General features: G+C 25.7%; 1 protein-coding gene across 20 annotated transcripts in view; it reads left to right on the top strand.

Annotated features, from left to right (window-relative positions):
- The window catches only part of Nhe2 (Na[+]/H[+] hydrogen exchanger 2), a 169,501-nt gene that overhangs the window by 97,900 nt on the left and 48,556 nt on the right, over window positions 1-23,045 (top strand). For 7 of the 20 annotated variants that reach the window (XM_075296908.1, XM_075296907.1, XM_075296906.1 and 4 more), the window contains 5 exons: window positions 4,732-4,788; window positions 6,843-6,926; window positions 7,001-7,163; window positions 13,835-13,963; window positions 20,889-21,116. In XM_075296908.1, the coding sequence (XP_075153023.1) occupies window positions 4,732-4,788; window positions 6,843-6,926; window positions 7,001-7,163; window positions 13,835-13,963; window positions 20,889-21,116 (661 nt within the window). The remainder of the gene's footprint in view (window positions 1-4,731; window positions 4,789-6,842; window positions 6,927-7,000; window positions 7,164-13,834; window positions 13,964-20,888; window positions 21,117-23,045) is intronic. The other 13 variants (XM_075296915.1, XM_075296914.1, XM_075296926.1 and 10 more) reach the window with 5 other exon arrangements.

Here is a 23,045-nt window from a genome sequence, read left to right as displayed (position 1 = left end):
TCTTTTACTCCGATTTAATTGAAATTTTGCACACGGAGTAGAATTAGCATTGTAGCTATGCGTGCCAAATTTGGTTGAAATCGGTTCAGATTTAGATATAGCTCCCATATATATCGTTCGCCCGATTTACACTCATATGACCACAGAGGCCAATTTTTTGCTCCGATTTAGTTGAAATTTTGCACAGGGAGTAGAATTAGCATTGTAGCTATGCGTGTCAAATTTGGTTGAAATCGGTTCAGATTTAGATATAGCTCCCATATATATGTTTTTCTGATTTCGACAAAAATGGTCAAAATACCAACATTTTCCTTGTAAAATCGCCACTGCTTAGTCGAAAAGTTGTAAAAATGACTCTAATTTTCCTAAACTTCTAATACATATATATCGAACGATAAATCATAAATAAACTTTTACGAAGTTTCCTTAAAACTGCTTCAGATTTAAATGTTTCCCATATTTTTTTTTACTAACATTGTGTTCCACCCTGGTGCATTAGCCGACTTAAATTTTGAGTCTATAGATTTTGAAGAAGTCTATCAAATTCTGTCCAGATCGAGTGATATTTAAATGTATGTATTTGGGACAAACCTTTATATATGTTAAGGTAGTCCCTTGCCTTGCCAACTCATCCGCTTCGCAGTTCCCCGGTATGTTCCTATGGCCAGACACCCATATTAGGTGAATATTGTACTGCGCAGCCATCTCATTGAGAGATTTGCGGCAGTCGATGGCCGTTTTCGAGTTGAGGAACACAGAGTCCAAGGATTTTATTGCAGGGTGACTGTCTGAGTATATATTAATGCCCAAATTTTTTGGAACATTACTTCTCAGCCAATTCGCCACCACTCTTATTGCTAATATTTCAGCTTGAAAAACACTACAGTGATTAGGTAATCTTTTCGCTATTCGAAGTTCCAGATCTTTTGAATATACTCCGAAACCCACTTGCCCATCCAATTTGGAGCCATCAGTGTAGAAATCTATATATTCTTTATTCGCCGGGGTCTGTGTTCACCACGCCTCACTGTTGGGGATTAGAGTCTCAAACTTTTTGTCGAAAAGTGGACTCCCCAAAGTGTAATCCACTACGTTAGGCACATCTGGCATTATTTTGAGGATCGAACTAAGACCATAAGTTTTTTTTCTGACCACAGCGATAGCTCGCGCAACAAAAATTTCTAAAGGCAATAGATGCATCATGACATTTAGGGAAATTTGTTCCTGTCTTGCTGAATGCGCCTGAGATACACAAACACGCCATACGCTGAACTTTGTCTAAACTTGTTGGCTGGTGAAGTGCCGGCCACCAGACTACAACACCATATAGCATTATAGGTCTAACCACTGCCGTGTATAGCCAATGCACAATTTTTGGTTTTAGTCCCCACTTTTTTCCTATTGCCTTTTTGCACGAGTACAAAGCTACCGTTGCTTCAGTGCTGCCGCTAGTGAAAAATTGAGTGAAGTAGATTTTGGAAAAAAGTGGAGTAGATTGAATAAAATTGAAGTAGTCCGTCTGTTGAAATCACGCTAACATCCGAACGAAAGAAGCTATCGACTTGAAACTTGGCACAAGTAGTTGTTATTGATGTAGGTCGGATGGTATTACAAATGGGCCATATCGGTCCACTTTTACGTATAGCCCCCATATAAACGGACCCACAAATTTGGCTTGCGGGGACTCTAAGAGAAGCAAATTTCATCCGATCCAGCTGAAATTTGGTACATGGCTTCAGCATACGATCTCTAACAACCATGCAAAAATTGGTCCACATCGGTCCATAATTACATATAGCCCCCATATAAACTGATCCCCCGATTTGGCTTGCGGAGCCTCTAAGAGAACCAAATTTCATCCGATCCGGCTGAAATTTGGTACATGGTGTAGGTATATGGTCTCTAACAACTATGCAAAAATTGGTCCACATCGGTTAATAATTCAATGATTAAAACCGCTATGTTCATCGTAATTAAAGGAATAGGAAAAACAATTAGGTAATATGGGGAAAAATTTAAAAATTTGGAGCAGAACAAAAAGTGAAGCAGATTTTTGGAAGAAGGAGTGACGAAGTAAATTTTGTGAAAATGAAGCAAAATACTTCGATTGAAGTAGTAGCGGCAGCACTGCGTTCCTTTTCTCGCCCTTTCTTCAATATTAAGCTTAAAGTTCAGCTTCCTGTCCAATATCACGCCAAGGTACTTTGCACACTCACCAAAGAGAATTTTAATTCCCCCTAAGGAAATGGGCCTAACCGTGGGAGTTTTGCGATCTTTGCAGTACATGACTAGTTCTGTCATTGCAGGATTTACCCCAAGACCATTGTCTTTCGTCCATTTCTCAGTCATCCGGAGGACCCTCTGAATAATATCTCTGATTGGGGATGGGAATTTTCCCCTGACTGCTAGAGCCACATCATCTGCATATGTCACCACTTTTATCCTTTTTTTCTAGGGTAACCAGAAGGTTATTTATAGCAACATTCCAAAGAAGAGGTGATAGAACTCCTCCTTGGGGAGTGCCTCTGTTCACATATCTTTGTATGTTTGCTTGTCCTAGTGTGGCCGAAATACGTCTCTTTATTAGAAGTTCGTCTAACAGCCTGAGTATACCTGGATCAACATTCAGAGTTGTCAGTCCATTTAATATCGACCTCGAATGGACATTATTGAACGCCCCTTCGATGTCTAGAAACGCCACGATTGTGTATTCTTTGACAGATAGTGAGCTTTCATTAAAGCTGACTAGTTCATGTAATGCGGTCTTCGAGTATGCAGGCCTTCGAGTATGCATGCTGTCGTTTCGAGAACAAACTTGAATCGATGCTAGTTCTAAGATAAATATCTATAATCCTCTCCAGAGTCTTAAGTAGGAATGAGGATAAGCTGATTGGTCGGAAATCCTTCGCCCTCGAGTGAGAGGCTTTTCCCGCTTTGGGTATAAAAACGACTTTTGTTTCCCTCCACTTTCCTGGGATATATGATAAGTTGATACATCCTTTATATATCGCCGACAACCAGGGGATAATTTTGTCAGTCACTGCTTGTAACTCCGCTGGAGTAATTCCATCAGGTCCGGGGGATTTGAATGGTCCAAAGCTATTTAACGCCCATCTTATTCTAGATTCCGATACAATTTCCTCGATAGGAAACGACCGCTGAGCCACTGTGACACCGCCAGAACCTGGTTTAACCGTCTGATTTCCAGGAAAATGTGTGTCCAATAGTACCTCCAGCGTCTCCTCACTGGACGTTGTCCAATTGCCCTCCGATGTTTTAATGAAACCTGGAGCGGAGTTGGTGGATGCTAGAACTTTAGAATCAGTTTGGATTTGTAATTTGCTACCCATGGTCTTTAACTGCAAGAAAGTGGCACTGCGGTATTTTAGGATTTTTTGGGATTTTTTTGTGGGATTTTTAGTGCTCTTCAAAATAACGGAAAATACGCAAAAGTTTAACGGATTGAAATCTGAAGAATTTGGTGGCCATTGTGCGGTAGTTTAATTCAATTCAATTTAACTTATGTTATAATATAATGTTAACTCAATGCTGTTTCAAAAATCAGACATTCCCCTTCAGAAATCTAAGAAAGATTCAAGATTTTCGAAAAATCGAAAATATCGATAAAATTATTTATAAGCTTATTAATAATTTTTAGTTTATTTTTTATTTTTATTTTTTTTTTTTTATTTTTCAATATTTGTGGTTCGATTCTATTATGTTGTTGTGTCTATTGGCTATTTCGTAATAATTAATTTTTATTTTATTGGCATGTTTTATCATAAACTTATTTTTATTGTTACCAAGGCACATTTTGAAATTTGTTTAAATATTCAATATTATCGCACAATTAGCTATTAAAAATTATTTGTTATAATTTAATGCTTTTTAGCTTAACCTCCTACCTATATATGCTGTTAAATCCCAATTTCTAAATCACTTGATTAATTCATAAATAAAATAAAAATCTATAGTATATTTTGAGAAATTTGTATTATAATATGGAAGAGGATTATTTTAAAGTAAACTCATTTTTAGAGCTAATAAAGTTAAATTTTATAAATTAGTCTTTAATGAATACGAAAAAATACAAATCGAAAAATGTGTTTGGTTTTTCTAACAATTGTTAAAAGTATATTCGATCCAAACAAGAATTAAAACAAAAATAAAAATTATGACAATAGCTTTAGTTGCTATTGCTTAATTTTTTAATATTTATTATAATTTTTAATTATAATAAATATGTAAATAAAATGAAAAAAGTGGTGGTTAATTATCGCACCACATTAGGTACCTGGTAGAAGATTTTATATTGTATTACAATTGTGTGATAATTAAAGTGGTCAATTTCTAATTGTCCTCAAAAAAAAAAAAATAAATAAATAAATAAAAATAACTTAATTAAAAATTAACTTACTAAAAAATGCATCCCATGTTATAACAATACTTCGAAACTATATATCTATTTTAAAAATTTCTTTTGTAAATATAATGTTGTTATTTTAATTAAATGTTTTAAATTTGATTTTCAGTTTCTTTAAAATTTTAAAACAATTTTTCTTTTCACAATATTATTTTATTTTGTTCTTAGCCGTTCTATTGTTCATTTTTTTCACTGATTTGTTGTTTCATATGCTACAACAACAGCAATAAAAAATGAAGAAATAAAAACAACAACAATTAATTTTATGTTGCAAGCATTTAGTAAAATTAAGTTTTTAATTTTTACAGCACCGTCGTCTTAGTTATAGCCGTCACGCAGTAGATGACAGAGATCTATCGACTCAGGTGAGTAACACCAAACACCCACGACTCAACACAAAAGATTATACACACACTCATTGAAAATTTTGTTATGGTCTCAACCATATTATTTCACGATAAGAAATATATGTTCGCAGCAATATGTTTACTGTGAAAATTACCTTTTCTATAGAAATACAATTTTGACAAAATTTTCTTTTGAAATAAATTTTTGACAAAATTTTCTATAGAAATAAAATTTTAAGAAAATTTTTTATAGAAATAAAATTTTGATGAAATTTTGTATAGAAATAAAATGTTGACAAAATTTTCTATAGAAATAAAATTTTGACAAAATTTTCTGTAGAAATAAAATTTTAACAAAATTTCTTATAGAAATAAAATTTTGAAAAAATTTTCTATAGAAATAAAATTTTGACAAAATTTTCTATAGAAATAAAATTTTGACAAAATTTTCTATAGATATAAAATTTTGAAAGAATTTTCTATAGAAATAAAATTTTTAGAAAATTTTCTATAGAAATAAAATTTGTGACAAAATTTTCTATAGAAATAAAATTTTGACAAAATTTTCTATACAAATAAAATTTTGACAAAATATTCTATAGAAATAAAATTTTGACAAAATTTTCTATAGAAATAAAATTTTAACAAAATTTCTTATAGAAATAAAATTTTGACAAAATTTTCTATAGAAATAAAATTTTGACAAAATTTTCTATAGAAATAAAATTTTGACAAAATTTTCTATAGAAATAAAATTTTGACAAAATTTTCTATAAAAATAAAATTTTGACAAAATTTCTATAGAAATAAAATTTTGAAAAAAATTCTTATAGAAATAAAATTTTGATAAAATTTTCTATAGAAATAAAATTTTGACAAAATTTCTTATAGAAATAAAATTTTGACAAAATTTTCTATAGAAATAAAATTTTGACAATATTTTCTGTCGAAATAAAATTTTGACAATATTTTCTGTCGAAATAAAATTTTGACAAAATTTTACATAGAAATAAAATTTTGACAAAATTTTGTATAGAAATAACATTTTGACAAAATTTTCTATAGAAATAAAATTTTGACAAAATTTTCTATAGAAATAAATATTTGACAAAATTTTCTATAGAAATAAAATTTTGACAAAATTTTCTACAGAAATAAAATTTTGACAAAATTTTCTATAGAAATAAAATTGTGACAAAATTTTTTATACAAAAAAAATTTTGACAAAATTTTCTATAGAAATAAAATTGTGACAAAATTTTCTATAGAAATAAAATTTTGACAAAATTTTCTATAGAAATAAAATTGTGACAAAATTTTTTATACAAAAAAAAATTTTGACAAAATTTTCTATAGAAATAAAATTGTGACAAAATTTTCTATAGAAATAAAATTTTGACAAAATTTTCTATAGAAATAAAATTGTGACAAAATTTTTTATACAAAAAAAAAATTTTGACAAAATTTTCTATAGAAATAAAATTTTGACAAAATTTTCTATAGAAATAAAATTTTGACAAAATTTTCTATAGAAATAAAATTTTGACAAAATTTTCTATAGAAATAAAATTGTGACAAAATTTTCTATAGAAATAAAATTTTGACAAAATTTTCTATAGAAATAAAATTTTAACAAAATTTTCCATAGAAATAAAATTTTGACAAAATTTTCTATAGAAAAAAAATTTTCAGAAAATTTCTGATAGAAATAAAATTTTGAGAAAATTTCTTATAAAAATAAAATTTTCAGAAAATTTCTTATAGAAATAAAATTTTGACAAAATTTTCTATAGAAATATTTCTTCTATATATTAACAAGTTTTTTCTATCAGTGTATTAACTTTGCACGAACTCGAATCACCAACATAAATAGCAAAAATCCAAAATTTTTAAGACAGACCCTTGTATATTTTGTTTGGAAAAAATCCCTCACAATTGGATCCAATGTCAAAATAAGTATTAAATGTGTAGCTGTGCTTTGAAAAAACAAAATATTTTTTGTAATCAAATCATTTTTTTTACAAAAATATTAATATTATAAAAAATATATATTTGTTTTCTTTTATTTTCAGGTTAATTATAAAATGCAAATGAATTTCCGTCGCATGTTCAATGATCGTAAACATCACAAACGTAGCAAACGCGGTGCTAATAAGGTATAATATCATTTTTTAAATAATCATGGTATAAAAAATATTAAACATTTTCCTTCTCTTTCTCCCTTTTGTAGGATGGCGTTAAACAAAATCATGTATCATTCCACGATTTCCAACAGAATGGAACAACGAAGCAATTCTCGCATGGTACGAGTAAGAATGAAACAAAATTACGCAAAAAACTAATCAGAAAACATTCTCACAATTCACTTAACAAATATCGTAGATTAGAAATAGGTAAATGGCTAATTTAAAAAACAATCAAAGTGAACAAAAATTAACTTTTCTAAAACCAAAACGAAAAAAATAAACAAACCCTTTCTATAAATTGTAGACAGATAATTAAAATTTACATAATAAATTCTCTATAAAAAACAAAGATTTGTGTTATATAAAAAAATTAAATAATTGTTAATCTATAGAATCTCAAAATTTTCAATTTAAATTCAAGAAATAACACAAATTACATTTATTGTTATGTAGTTAGGATTTATGTTACATTTTATGATAGTCTTTATTTATTTCTTTTTTCTTTTTTTTTTTTGATTTTGGAAAAAAATTATCTTAAAAACATTCTAAATTTGTGCTCCTTTCATGAGTGATTAATTTATATAAAAAATTTGAGATATTTTACAATGAAAATTATTTTTTTGGATCCGGAAGTGGTGCAAAATTGGCTTAGTAGCAATAAATTTTACATGGGCTTATCATAAGGCAGATGTCATATTTTAAAACACCCGCAGAATTGATTTCACATTAGTTCTTCTACTGAGAAAATATTTCACTATTTTGGGATTTTATTAAAAAAAATCTTAACTTTTTCTACTAGTATCTCTACGTAGAGACGTTTTGATTATTTGATCTCAAATATTTGATCGCAAATTCCACGTTTTTCGAGAAATTGCTTAGAGCACTTTTCATATATTTTTGGGAAATTTCCATTATTTTGTTTGTCCTTACCGTCAAATTTAAATTTATTGCGAAAATCGAGTAAAATAAAGGATATCACATTAAAATAACTTCTTGTGAAGTGAAATAAAGTCTATTTATAGAGAACATTTTTAATGTACATTAAAACTAATGAGTTAGGAAGAAATTCCAAATATGTTTGCTGGGTAGTGCATTCTTCCATATGTCCGTCCGTCGATTTTTCTTCTAACCGTCTGTCTTTCCATCGATTTTTATTTGTTATTGGCAATGCAATAATCCTTAGTTTCATCAAATTCTTAAAATTGTATAAGCTTAACATTTAAATTCTCTGCGAATATCTTGAATTTTTGATAGAATACAATTTGGAGCATTAATATAGAATGTTATATATATTATTATTTAAAAATTTATTTTTTTCCATAGTCGGTAATTAAATTCCTCTAGTAATTTCTAAATGATGTAACCACAGATATGACAACATTTTCAGTTATCTTTGAAATAATTTACAATAGAATGTAGGCAATAGGTTCGGTTAGATGATGGGCCGCAATAAGATCATCAGTTTCCACAAAATTTTATTTCTATAGAAAATTTTGTCAAAATTTTATTTCTATAGAAAAGTTTGTCAAAATTTTATTTCTATATAAAAGTTTGTCAAAATTTTATTTCTATATAAAAGTTTGTCAAAATCGTTTTCTATAGAATTTGTGGTGAAAATTTTATTTTTATAGAAAATTTTGTCTAAATTCTCAAAATTTTATTTCTACAGAAACTTTTCTCAAAATTTTATTTCTATAGAACATTTTGTCAAAATTTTATTCCTATAGAAAATTTTGTCAAAATTTTATTTCTATAGAAAATTTTGGCAAAATTTTATTTCTATAAAAAATTTTAACAAAATTTTATTTCTACAGAAAATTTTGACAAAATTTTATTTCTATAGACAATTTTGTCAAAATTTAATTTCTATAGACAATTTTGTCAAAATTTTATTATACAATTATTTTTCGAGCTTTATGGACAGATATAGATTAAGGAACATGGTTAATAGAGCCATTGACAAGAAAACGCCAGATACAAATCTATACACGCCTGGACTGTACATGTTTCGGTTCGGGCGAATGAACCTTTCCACAGCTTTAGTATAGATCTGGCTGGGAGAGATAACTCAATTTTGGGCCCTTTATGCTAACTCCTTATGGAGAAAACATTTGGGAAATTTCCTCTTACAAATTGAATCATCTTTTCTCCCACTGTACATCATCTTTTCATATAACTTACAAGATCTATACTAAAGGCTGTGGAAAGGCTCATTCGCCCGAACCGAAACATGTACCGTCCAGGCGTGTATAGATTTGTATCTGGCGTTTTCTTTTCAATGGCTCTATTAACCATGTTCCTTAATCTATATCTGTCCATAAAGCTCGAAAAATAATTGTATAATTAGATATAATGCATTTGGACGTCAATTGCCTGTTTCGGTATCAGGCTAACATGAAATTTTATTTCTATAGAAATTTGTCTCAAAATATTATTTCTATCATCAGTTTCCACAAAATTTTATTTGTATAGAAAATTTTGTCAAAATTTTATTTGTATAGAAAACTTTGTCAAAATTTTATTTATATAGAAAATTTTGTCAAAATTTTATTTCTATAGAAAATTTTGTCAAAATTTTATTTCTATAGAAAATTTTGTCAAAATTTTATTTCTATAGAAATTTTTGACAAAATTTTATTTCTATAGAAAATTTTGACAAAATTTTATTTCTATAAAAAAATTTAACAAAATTTTATTTCTATAGAAAATTTTGACAAAATTTTATTTCTATAGAAAATTTTGTCAAAATTTTATTTCTATAGAAAATTTTGTCAAAATTTTATTTCTATAGAAAAATTTTTAAAAATTTTATTTCTATAGAAAAATTTTTAAAAATTTTATTTCTATAGAACATTTTTTAAAAATTTTATTTCTATAGATTTTTTTTTTTTTTAAATTTTATTTCTATAGAAAAATTTGTCAAAATTTGTTTTGTATAAAAAATTTTCTCAACATTTTGTTTCTATAGAAAATTTTATTTGTATAGAATATTTTGTCAAAATTTTATTTCTACAGAAAATTTTCTCAAAATTGTATTTCTATAGAAAAATTTTTAAAAATATTTCTATAGAAAGTTTTGTCAAAATTTTTTTCTATCGAAATTTTTTTCAAAATTTTTTTCTATCGAAATTTTCTCAAAATTTTATTTCTATAGAAAATTTTTCAAAATTTTATTTCTATAGAGAATTTCTTAAGATTTTATTTCTATAGAAAATTTTGTCAAAATTTTAATTCTATAGAAAATTTCTCAAAATTTTATTTCTATAGAAAATTTTGTCGAAAATTTTATTTCTATAGAAAATTTTGTCGAAAATTTTATTCCTATAGAAAATTTTGTCAAAATTTTATTTCTATAGAAATTTTTTGTAAAATTTTATTTCTATAGAAAATTTTGTCGAAAATTTTATTCCTATAGAAATTTTTGTCAAAATTTTATTTCTATAGAAAATTTTGTCAAAATTTTATTTCTAAAGAAAATTTTCGTAAAATTTTATTTCTATAGAATATGTTGTCAAAATTTTATTTCTTAAAAAAAAAGATTTACTTCTATAGAAAATTTTGTCAACATTTTATTTCTATAGAAAATTTTGTCAACATTTTATTTCTATAGAAAATTTTGTCAAAATTTTATTTCTATAGAAAATTTTATCAAAATTTTATTTCTATAGCAAATTTTGTCAAAATTTTATTTCTATAGAAAATTTTATTCCTATAAAAAATGTTGTCGAAAATTTTATTTCTATACAAAACTTTGTCATCATTTGATTTCTATAGAAATTTTTCTCAACATTTTATTTCTATAGAAAATTTTGTCAAAATTGTATTTCTATAGAAAATTTAAAATTTAGCCCAATACCAGACCTTGGGATTTTGTCACTATATCCTCTGTCGTAGACATTTTCGGGATATCTGGATCAACCAATATTTACGGTTAGACAAAAGTTTTAGTCCGACCAAGCGCGACCGTTGAGAATTTCAAAAAGTGGTTTAAAAGGTTTCAAAAAGTGTCATACTTTTAAATATAGAAAAAATAGCAATTAAATGCATTTATATCAGTGGCTTTATACAGATTTCTGAAATTCAGATCCTCAATAACCTTACAATAATTTTATTTTGAAAAGCAATCAGTGAAATTTAATATCCAGGAGATTTACTAGGTATATCCAATATTGCATGTGTCCACATCAGGGATGGGAAAATGCAGTACTATAGTACATTTTTCAATACTTTTTCACCCCGGTCAGTACCGTAGTACTATATACAATTATGAACTTGATATGGACCAATTTTTGTGTGATTGGGGATCGATTTATCTGAGGGCTATATATAACTATAGACCGATATGGACCTAGTTAGGCATGGTTGTTAACGGCCATATACTAGCATAATGTACTAAATTTCGACTGACTCGGATGAAATTTGCTCCTCCAATAGGCTCCAAAACCAAATTGACCGATGTGGACCAATTTTTGCATAGCTGTTAGTGACCATGTATCAAATTTCAACCGGATCGGGTGAAATTTGCTTCCCTTAGAGGCTCTGCAAGCCAAATCGAGAGATCGGTTTATAAGGGGCTGTATATAATTATGGACCGATGTGGATCAATTTTTTCATGGTTGTTAGAGATCGTATGGTGACACCATGTACCAAATTTCAAATGAAATTAGCTTCTCTTAGATTCTTCGCAAGCCAAATTTGGAGGTCCGTTTATATGGGGGCTATACGTAAAAGTGGACCGATATGGCCCATTTGCAATACCATCCGACCTACATCAATAACAACTACTTGTGCCAAGTTTCAAGTCGATAGCTTATTTCGTTCAGAAGTTAGCGTGATTTCAACAAACGGACGGACATGCTCAGATCGACTCAGAATTTCACCACGACCCAGAATATATATACTTTATGAGGTCTTAGAGCAATATTTCGATATGTTACAAACGGAATGACAAAGTTAATATAATATATAAATTATCGATTTTTTATTTCGGTAGAAAATTTTGTCAAAATTTTATTTCTATATAAAATTTTTTACAAAATTTAATTTCTATAGAAAATTTTGTCAAAATTTTATTTCAATTGAAAATTTTGTAAACATTTTATTTCTATATAAAATTTTTGCAAAATCTTATTTCTATAGAAAATTTTTGCAAAATTTTATTCCTATACAGTTTTTTTTTTTTTGCAAAATTTTATTTATATAGAAAATTTTGTCAAAATTTTATTTTTATAGATTTTTTTTTTCAAAATTTTATTTCTATAAAAAATTTTGTCAAAATTTTCTTTTCTTTAAAATTCAGTCTAAAAATTTCTGTTGAAATTTTGTAAAAAGTACCTTTTCGCTCAGAAAAATACCTTTTTTGTACTTTCTTAAAAATTGTATTTTCCATCCCTGGTCCACATTAAACATTATGGTAAAAAAGGGAATATTGCTTTCAAATTTAATATTAGACTCAAAAACTCGTTTATAATTTAAGACAATGATTACAAAAAATATTACAGTGTAAATGAAAGTAAATATAAAGTGGCATTGTATGACAAAAATGTGGCACAAAAATGGTAAAAACAGGAACAAAAGTATCACCAATTGAAAAATGTGAGAAATTTCTCAGTAGAGTGGCACAACGGTAACACTGTTCCAATCTGCCTTAAATGTTGATGGCTACTGACTAGAATAAAAAGTGGCATAGTATGACAAAAATGTGGCACAAAAATATAAAAAAAGTCACAAAAGTATCATCGCTTGAAAAAGTGGGAAATTTGTCAATAAAATGGCGCCACGGTCCGATCTGCCTTAAATGTTGGTGGCTACTGACTAGAAGTTACTACACGTTACCACATTGGTGAACTTCTCTCTTATCACTGAGTGCTGCCCGATTCCATGTTAAGCTCAATGACAAGGGACCTCCTTTTTATAGCCGAGTCCGAACGGCGTTCCACATTTCACCAATGTGGTATCACAATGGACTGAATAGTCTAAGTGAGCCTGATACATCGGGCTGCCACCTAACCTAATCTAACCTACTACACGTTAATAAATTTATCTTGCAATCCTCTTTTATCCGGCAGTAAGGTTTTGAGTTTATAGAATTTCGTATGAATTTGGGGCCCGACTCTTTTATTTCGTTTTGTTGTCATATCTGAGATATTTGTGTAACCCTGTTATTTACCTATTTTTGATTTAAAAACATCAATTCATTTTTTCTTTTTTTTTTTGCTTTTCAAATACATTAAATCCTACATCAAAATTCATTAGATTCAAGCTTTAGCATTTTGTAAAAAAACAATCAAATCATAAATCAGAAGATGGAATTGTTATTTTGATATATAGCAAGAGACAACAATAACATATTCATAAATTCCATGTAAATTTTCATAAATTGTCAAATATATATATATATGTAAATTTTCATAATAAAAAGGATATACCATTAAATATTTGGCTTAAAGAAAAAAACTACAGAACACATGTATATCATATCATACAATTCATATTTTTTTATTCTCTTTTTTTCCCACTTCTACCTTTAAAACATACAACTAACATCATAAAAAAAAAAATTCAACAAAAAAATTCAACAAAATCAAAATAAACCCTGTGCACTAAATTGGATGAAAACCGTAATATGTGAATATTAAAAAAAAAAATAATAAAAATAATAATGAAATTTCCTTTAACGGATTTTCAATAATACCTATGCACTGATCTGTCTCTATGCCTCACTTCATACCATTACTCGTTTGCTCGTTTGGGTCTTATTGTCATCTTTCACATCACTCCCCCTCACTAAACATCACTCACATCAACATTTGGCCGCTTCAAAATCTAAATCGTCTATTAACATTTATTACGTATTCTCATCACAACAACAACTGAAGATAATTATATTAATGAAGTTCTTAATGAAACAGCCGAGGAAAATCCCAACAACAAACTCACCGAAGTCACAGTGATAGGAGAAAATGATGACTGGGAGGATGGTCTAACCTTTACCGCCAAATCATCACGTAAGTATTAAATGACCCCTTTCTAAAACTAAAAGCTTAAAAAATAATAATAATAAAACTGTGACATATTAAAAACAAAAAAAAATATATTGAGGTTATTTAAAAAACAATTCTATGAAACTTCATTAAACTTCACTAAGTTTTCCGTTTTTTTTTTTGTTATTTACTTTTAATTAATGGTTTATTTAAGACAAAAACTATAACTTCTGTTATGTTTTTTTATATATTTTTCTTTTTCGTTAATTTTATAAAAAACTGGAGAAAACAAATAAACTTGCAAATGTCCAAGATAATCATTCTATTTATATACAATATATTTAAAACTTCTGTCTATCGATTTCTCTATATAAATCTTTTTCTGTCTCTCTTTCGCTGTTTACTTTCACAAAAAAAAAAATATAATAATAAAATATTCAAAATAAATTTCCCCATAATATTTTGAGCTTAAAATTAAAAAAAATGTATTTCTTTAAAATAAATACATATGTTATATATGAATGTTTGAATTTATCTCCTTTAATTTTATTTTCTTATTGTCGTCCCCCCTTTTTGTTTGATATGTTTAATTGTGTTTTTATTTACTGTCTTATTAACTTAAATAGTTTCATTATTTATATGTATTACATATTTATAAAAAAAAAACTATATAACAAAAATGCCATAGTTTTATTGAAGATCTTTTCATATAATAGATTTTTTAAAGGAAATAAGTTGCGCAAGAAAATTGAAAATTCAACTGAGCATAGTGGATAGAACTAAGGATCTTTGGTTTGTTTTGCTATTATTAGAAAATAATTATAAAAAATTTGTAAAACAATATTTTTATATTAATGATTAATATCAGCACATGTTTGGGAATAGCACGAATAGAACCACGAATTTGCTTTTATCTGAGGTGTAATAAATACAGATGACATTAAGTTTATCTGTATTTTTATTACGATTAATTGAAATTCTCTATATGGCGTTAGAAATGAAATTCAGAGATATAATTTTTATTGCAAGTTCTGAAAGTGCCACGCAGACGGCCAAAAAGGTAAAAAAAAAACTTTTAACCCTTGAATGTGCATTGTATCTTTTAAGATACAACCATATAAAAAATGTTTACGTCTTAAAATTTTGACCGAATTCTATGATATTAAGTTTGTTGTGTTTAATATCCCAGCAAAAAAAGAGCTTCCAAAAAAGTAGTTTGGATCTCCAATCTGAGATCCGGGAGTAGTGCAAACTTGGACCATCTCCAATGAATTTTACATGGGCTTGTCATTGGACGGAAGTACTCCCTTTTTGGATCCTTTGTATTGCTTTAGAAGTTGTGCCCTATAAGTTAATTTGAATGAAGAAATTTAAAAAGAAAAAAAAAATCAACCAATTTCACTTTTTTTCATCCATATGTTTTATTGCACAATTATAATCTAATTTTTACAATTTGAAAAACTTTTTCGCTCTGACCAGGGGTTGAACCTGGGTTTGCTGGCACCATAACAGAAAAACTTTGACAAAATTTTCTATAGAAATCAAATGTTGGCAAAATTTTCTATAGAAATAAAATTTTGACAAAATTTTCTACAGAAATAAAATGTTGAGAACAATTTCTAGAAACAAAATTTTGAGAAAAATTTTTTATAGAAATAAAATGTTGACAAAATTTTCTATAGAAATAAAATGTTGACAAAATTTTCTATAGAAATAAAATGTTGACAAAATTTTCTATAGAAATAAAATGTTGACAAAATTTTCTATAGAAATAAAATTTTGACAAAGTTTTCTATACAAATAAAATTTTGACAAAATTTTCTATAGAAATAAAATTTTGACAAATTTTTCTATACAAATAAAATGTTGACAAAATTTTTTATAGAAATCAAATGTTGACAAAATTTTCTATAGAAATAAAATGTTGACAAAATTTTCTATAGAAATGAAAAATGAAATGTTGACAAAATTTTCTATAGAAATACAATTTTGAGAAAAAATTTTTACAGAAATAAAATTTTGACAAAATTTTTCTATCAAAATAAAATTTTGACAAAATTTTCTATAGAAATAAAATTTTGACAAAATTTTCTATAGAAATAAAATTTTGACAAAATTTTTATATAGAAATAAAATTTTGACAAAATTTTCTATAGAAATAAAATTTTGAGAAAATTTGCTATAGAAACAAAATTTTGAGAAAAATTTTTTATAGAAATAAAATTTTGAAAAAAATTTTTATATAGAAATAAAATTTTGACATTTTTTATAGAAATTAAATTTTTAAAAAATTTTCTATAAGAATTAAATTTTTAAAAAATTTTCTATAGAAATTGAATTTTTAAAAAATGTTCTATAGAAATAAAATTTTGACCAAATTTTCTATAGAAATAAAATTTTGACCAAATTTTCTATAGAAATAAAATTTTGACAAAATTTTCTATAGAAATAAAATGTTGACAAAATTTTCTATAGGAATAAAATTTTTCTATAGAAATAAAATTTTGACAAAATTTTTATAAAGAAATAAAATTTTTAAAAAATATCTATTTTGACAAAATTTTCTATAGAAATAAAATTTTGACAAAATTTTTATATAGAAATAAAATTTTGACAAAATTTTCTATAGAAATAAAATTTTGAGAACATTTGCTATAGAAACAAAATTTTGAGAAAAATTTTTTATAGAAATAAAATTTTGACAAAATTTTTATATAGAAATAAAATTTTGACATTTTTTATAGAAATTAAATTTTTAAAAAATTTTCTATAAGAATTAAATTTTTAAAAAATTTTCTATAGAAATTAAATTTTTAAAAAATGTTCTATAGAAATAAAATTTTGACAAAATTTTCTATAGAAATAAAATTTTGACAAAATTTTCTATAGAAATAAAATTTTGACAAAATTTTTCTATAGAAATAAAATGTTGACCAAATTTTCTATAGAAATAAAATTTTGACCAAATTTTCTATAGAAATAAAATTTTGACAAAATTTTCTATAGAAATAAAATGTTGACAAAATTTTCTATAGGAATAAAATTTTTCTATAGAAATAAAATTTTGACAAAATTTTTATAAAGAAATAAAGTTTTTAAAAAATATCTATAGGAATAAAATTTTGACAAAATTTTCTATAGAAATAAAATTTTGACAAAATTTTTCTATAGAAATAAAATTTTGACAAAATTTTCTATAGAAATAAGATTTTGACAAAATGTTTATACAGAAATAAAATTTTGACAAAATTTTCTATAGTAATAAAATTTTGAGAACATTTGCTATAGAAACAAAATTTTTTATAGAAATAAAATTTTGAGAACATTTGCTATAGAAACAAAATTTTGAGAAAAAGTTTTTATAGAAATAAAATTTTGACAAAATTTTTATATAGAAATAAAATTTTGACATTTTTTATAGAAAGTAATCTTTTACAAAATTTTCTATAGGAATTAAATTTTTAAAAAATTGTTTATAGAAATTAAATTTTGACCAACTTTTCTATAGAAATAAAATTTTGACAAAATTTTCTATAGAAATAAAATTTTGACAAAATTTTCTATAGAAATAAAATTTTGACAAAATTTTCTATAGAAATAAAATGTTGACAACATTTTCTATAGAAATAAAATTTTGACAAAATTTTCTATAGAAATAAAATTTTGACAAAAGTTTCTATAGAAATAAAATTTTGACAAAATTTTCTATAGAAATAAAATTTTGACAAAATTTTCTATAGGAGTAAAATGTTGACAAAATTTTCTATAGAAATAAAATTTGGCAAAATTTTCTATAGAAATAAAATTTTGAGAACATTTTCTATAGAAACAAAATTTTGAGAAACATTTTTTATAGAAATAAAATGTTGACAAAATGTTCTATAGAAACAAAATTTTGAGAAAAATTTTTTACAGAAATTAAATTTTTAAAAAATTTTCTATAGAAATAAAATTTTGACCAAATTTTCTATAGAAATAAAATTGTTGCCAACTATTCTATAGAATAAAATATTGACAAAATTTTCTATGGAAATAAAATTTTGACAAAATTTTCTATAGAAATAAAATTTTGACAAAATTTTTCTATCGAAATAAAATTTTGACAAAATTTTCTATAGAAATAAAATTTTGAGAACATTTGCTATAGGAACAAAATTTTTAGAAAAATGTTTTATAGAAATAAAATTTTGACATTTTTTATAGAAATTAAATTTTTAAAAAATTTTCTATAGGAATTACATTTTTAAAAAATTTTCTATAGAAATTTTCTATAGAATTATAGGAGTAAAATGTTGACAAAATTTTCTATAGAAATAAAATTTGGCAAAATTTTCTATAGAAATAAAATTTTGACAAAAGTTTCTATAGAAATAAAATTTTGACAAAATTTTCTATAGAAATAAAATTTTGACAAAATTTTCTATAGGAGTAAAATGTTGACAAAATTTTCTATAGAAATAAAATTTGGCAAAATTTTCTATAGAAATAAAATTTTGAGAACATTTTCTATAGAAACAAAATTTTGAGAAACATTTTTTATAGAAATAAAATGTTGACAAAATTTTCTATAGAAACAAAATTTTGAGAAAAATTTTTTACAGAAATTAAATTTTTAAAAAATTTTCTATAGAAATAAAATTTTGACCAAATTTTCTATAGAAATAAAATTGTTGCCAACTATTCTATAGAATAAAATATTGACAAAATTTTCTATGGAAATAAAATTTTGACAAAATTTTCTATAGAAATAAAATTTTGACAAAATTTTTCTATCGAAATAAAATTTTGACAAAATTTTCTATAGAAATACAATTTTGACAAAATTTTTATATAGAAATAAAATTTTGACAAAATTTTTATATAGAAATAAAATTTTGACAAAATTTTCTATAGAAATAAAATTTTGAGAACATTTGCTATAGGAACAAAATTTTTAGAAAAATGTTTTATAGAAATAAAATTTTGACATTTTTTATAGAAATTAAATTTTTAAAAAATTTTCTATAGGAATTAAATTTTTAAAAAATTTTCTATAGAAATAAAATTTTGACCAAATTTTCTATAGAAATAAAATTTTGACCAAATTTTCTATAGAAATAAAATTGAATGAATGAAATTTGCTTGTCTTAGAGGATCCGCAAACCAAATCTGGGGATCGGTTTATATGGGGGCTATATATAAATATGTCCAATCCATATCGGACCAATTTTTGCATGGTTGTTAGAGACCATATACTCACATCATGTACCAAATTTCAGCCAGATCGTATGAATTATGCTACTCTTATAGGCTCCGCAAGCCAAATCTGGGGGTCCGTTTATATGGGCTATATGTAGAAGTGGACCGATATGGCCCATTTGCAATACCATCCGACCTACATCAATAACAACTACTTATGCCAAGTTTCAAGTCGATAGCTTGTTACGTTCGGAAGTTAGCGTGATTTCAACAGACGGACGGTGGGACGACGGACGGTGGGACGACGGACGGACGGACATGTTCAGATCGACTCAGGATTTCACCACGACCCAGAATATATATATACTTTATGGGGTCTTAGAGCAATATTTCGATGTGTTACAAACGGAATGACAAAGTTAATATACCCCCCATCCTATGGTGGAGGGTATAAAAATCCATCACTTTTTTAATTAACTTAGTCTTCCGAGTTTGATTAAAAAGTTAATTGTATCAATCAACTTCAATCAACATTTTAATCGAAAATATTTTGGTGATATTTTTTTTCGGTGTATTCACGTACAAACAAATGTCAGTTTAAAAATTCAAATTAAAAGTTGATGCCTTAATTCCAAAAATCCTAAAATAAAATAAATCCTCAAAATAAGTCTTAATCTATATCTGAAGTATTTTCATCTTAAATCTAAAGATTCAAAATTTCAGTTAATTTCAGGTTGATTTCTTTATATGAAAAATGTGTTTCTTTACTTTAAGGATAAATTGCCTTAGATCAAAGACATACGACATTAAATGAGGCGCGCAAATTTTCAAAATTTGTGTCCATTGAAATGTCTTCAATCAGAGAAATGATAGCATCAATTAAAAAATTAATTGAAAGTCAAGTAAAAAATTAATTGATCCAATTAAAAAAATAATTGATACTATTAATTTTTGTGATTGATTTTTGTTTCAATTAAAAAATTTGTTGAATCACTAAAATTTTTAATTGAATATTTTTTAAAACCCAATTAAGACTTTAATTGGAAACATTTTCGTGAATTTTTTTCTGTGTAAAACAACCAAAACAGATTAAATACCCCTTAAATCTTTCCACTTTGCTCAGTTGTTGGTGTTGTCGTTGTGAATGTTAGAGAATTAATTTCCGGTTTTGCATTTCAATGATTCAGTAGAGATTCATAAATCAATTTGGGACGCGATTCAAATTTAAAGTCTATTTAAAAAATTATTCTTTTATATTATTTCTATATATTTCATCTAGTTAGTCATAACTCTTTTTAAGTTTCATATAAAAATAAGTCGATTAGGCTCTTTATGATTTGAGAATATTTTTTATAAATTAAAAAAAAAAAAAACAAACAAACCAAAAAAACTTAACTATTTCTTTTTTTCATTTATTTGTATTCTTCTACTCGAAAAAAAAACGAAAACATAAAAAAATGTAATAAAAATTTTTAAATAATATGTACAACAAACAAAACATAAAACAATCGAACAAATGAATCCGTATATCGACTCAACATATACAAAATTAATAATTTATACATATGTATATTGTATATATATATATATGCATATATGTATAAACAAAAAAATATTTGATGAATTTACATCAATTATAACAAAAAATATACAAAAAAATCTCTACATTGCTGATCAATAAATAAATACGTGGCGCTACATTGCAAAAAAAAACACATCTATTATACACTCACAAAACATACACACACACAATTCAATGCCATAACGACAGCGGATTCTGATCGTGCCAATAATAATTCACTTATTGCCCACATACAAAATCTACCCGGGTTTGATGCTTCAAAAGCTCGCATTGTACAACATTATGCCACACCATCTTCACGTGAACGGAGTACCAGTGAGAGTCCTGAAAAATTACTTTCACCTGATCCTCCGATAGGTCCCACAGCGGCCGAATTAATACTGCCCTGGCGCAGGGATCGTTCCTATCAGAGCATTGGTAAATGCCGCATCCTAATGTTTTTTTTTAAACATTTGCTATTTCTCAATATATATTTACTATATCTTTTTTCCGTCCACATAAATACATTTTTATATATATAAAACAAAAAATTGAAAACATATGATTTGCATACAATTTTTTTTTGATTTTTACACTTTTAACTCTCTGTAAAAAATAATAACGAACGGAATATTGTTTTGATTAAATTGCAAATTAAATCGAAAATCTCGTAACTCATAGATTCATATAATAACCGCAAAAATACATTTCATTGTTATACATTCAAAGAATAATATTACATATTTGGCAAACTTTTAGATAAAAATAGTCGTTTTTAGAAGATGACATTTTGTAATAGAAATTTCTATGTAGTGGCGTTCCAAGTTCCATGGCACTTTTTAAAATTTTTTTTTTATTTTTTATTTATTTTTTTTTTAATTTTTCTTTAAGTAATATGGTTGATTTAGCATTTTAAAGATTGAAATTGGTATACATGAGATATTTTAATTGAGATATTTTAATTGTGTACTTATGCTGCGTATAAGTGTTATGAATTCAATGGACTATATGCCGTATGAGTTATATAAATTAGTTATTATTCATGGCAATAATACGACATGAGGTCCATATGAGACCTCATTTTTTCAAATATCTATCGCTGGATCCACTTGTCGTCACCAGTAACGAGGCGATGTAAAAAATCTATCCTTTGTTGCCTTTGAAGCAGCTGTTTGCACGTTTCCCGGAAATGCTGTTTTATTCCCGATGGGTATATCCAGATCTCCGTTATCTGCTTTTAGATTTTTTTTACTGTTTGATTGATTGGTAGAATTCTTTGGTAGAATGTTTTGATAGATTTTGCAAAAAAGTCCTCTCCAACTAAGACGTACTTAATTTTTATATAGAAATAATAGTAATTTTGACAAAATTTTCTATAGAAATAACATTTTGACAAAATTTCTGTAGAAATAAAATTTTGAAAAAATTTTCTATAGAAATAAAATTTTGCAAAAATTTTCTATAAAAATAAAATTTAGCAAAAATTTTCTATAAAAATAAAATTTTGACAATATTTTCTATAGAAATAAAATTTTGACAATATTTTTTATAGAAATAAAATTTTGACAAAATTTTCTATGAAAATAAAATTGTTAGAAAATTTTCTATAGAAATAAAATTTTGACAAAATTTTCTATAGAAATAAGATTGTGAGAAAATTTTCTATAGCCATAAAATTTTGACAAAATTTTCTATAAATTCAATATATTTAAAATTTTGAATTTTCGTGTTTGGTCATACTATCATTGTCCATTGAGAGTAAGTTCTCTCTTTTTGTAGAAGTTTGAAATTTCCCTTGTTGGTAAAATAGTCAAAACATTTAAAATTCGACAAATTTACAATTCAGGGAGATATCATAATATAATATTTAAAATACTGGTATAAACTTTTAAACTAAAATAATATAACATTTCTTTCACACATTTTTTTATGCTAACCATAAAAAATTGATCATAAACTTTAAAATAAGATTTTTTAAATTCGGTACATTTTTGCTAAAATTTTCTTAAAATTTTGATAGATTATATATGTTATGGCAACCGTGACTATGGGACGAATGATATATTTTAATATATCATTTTTGTACTTGCGTAGCTATATTAATTCAATGGACTATGTGATGTATGAGTTATATAAATAAGATGCTATTCATGTCAATGAAGTCCATATATTATTGACATGAAGTCCATATATTATTGAATTTTTAAAATTTTATTCTCGTAAGTTGATTAATTTTGCTGAACTCATAATGGGGACTATGTCAGATTATGGGGACTATATCACCATTTTTATACATTGTGTGATCATAGTATTATTATTGTCAAGAGAGCTTAGATAGAAGAAGTTGTGTCCCTTGATTGTTTATTA

This window comes from Haematobia irritans, chromosome 2 (assembly GCF_050003625.1).
Source record: "Haematobia irritans isolate KBUSLIRL chromosome 2, ASM5000362v1, whole genome shotgun sequence".
Taxonomy (NCBI): domain Eukaryota; kingdom Metazoa; phylum Arthropoda; class Insecta; order Diptera; family Muscidae; genus Haematobia; species Haematobia irritans.
Note: the sequence above shows the minus strand (reverse complement) of the source record. Positions and strands in the feature narration are given on the sequence as shown.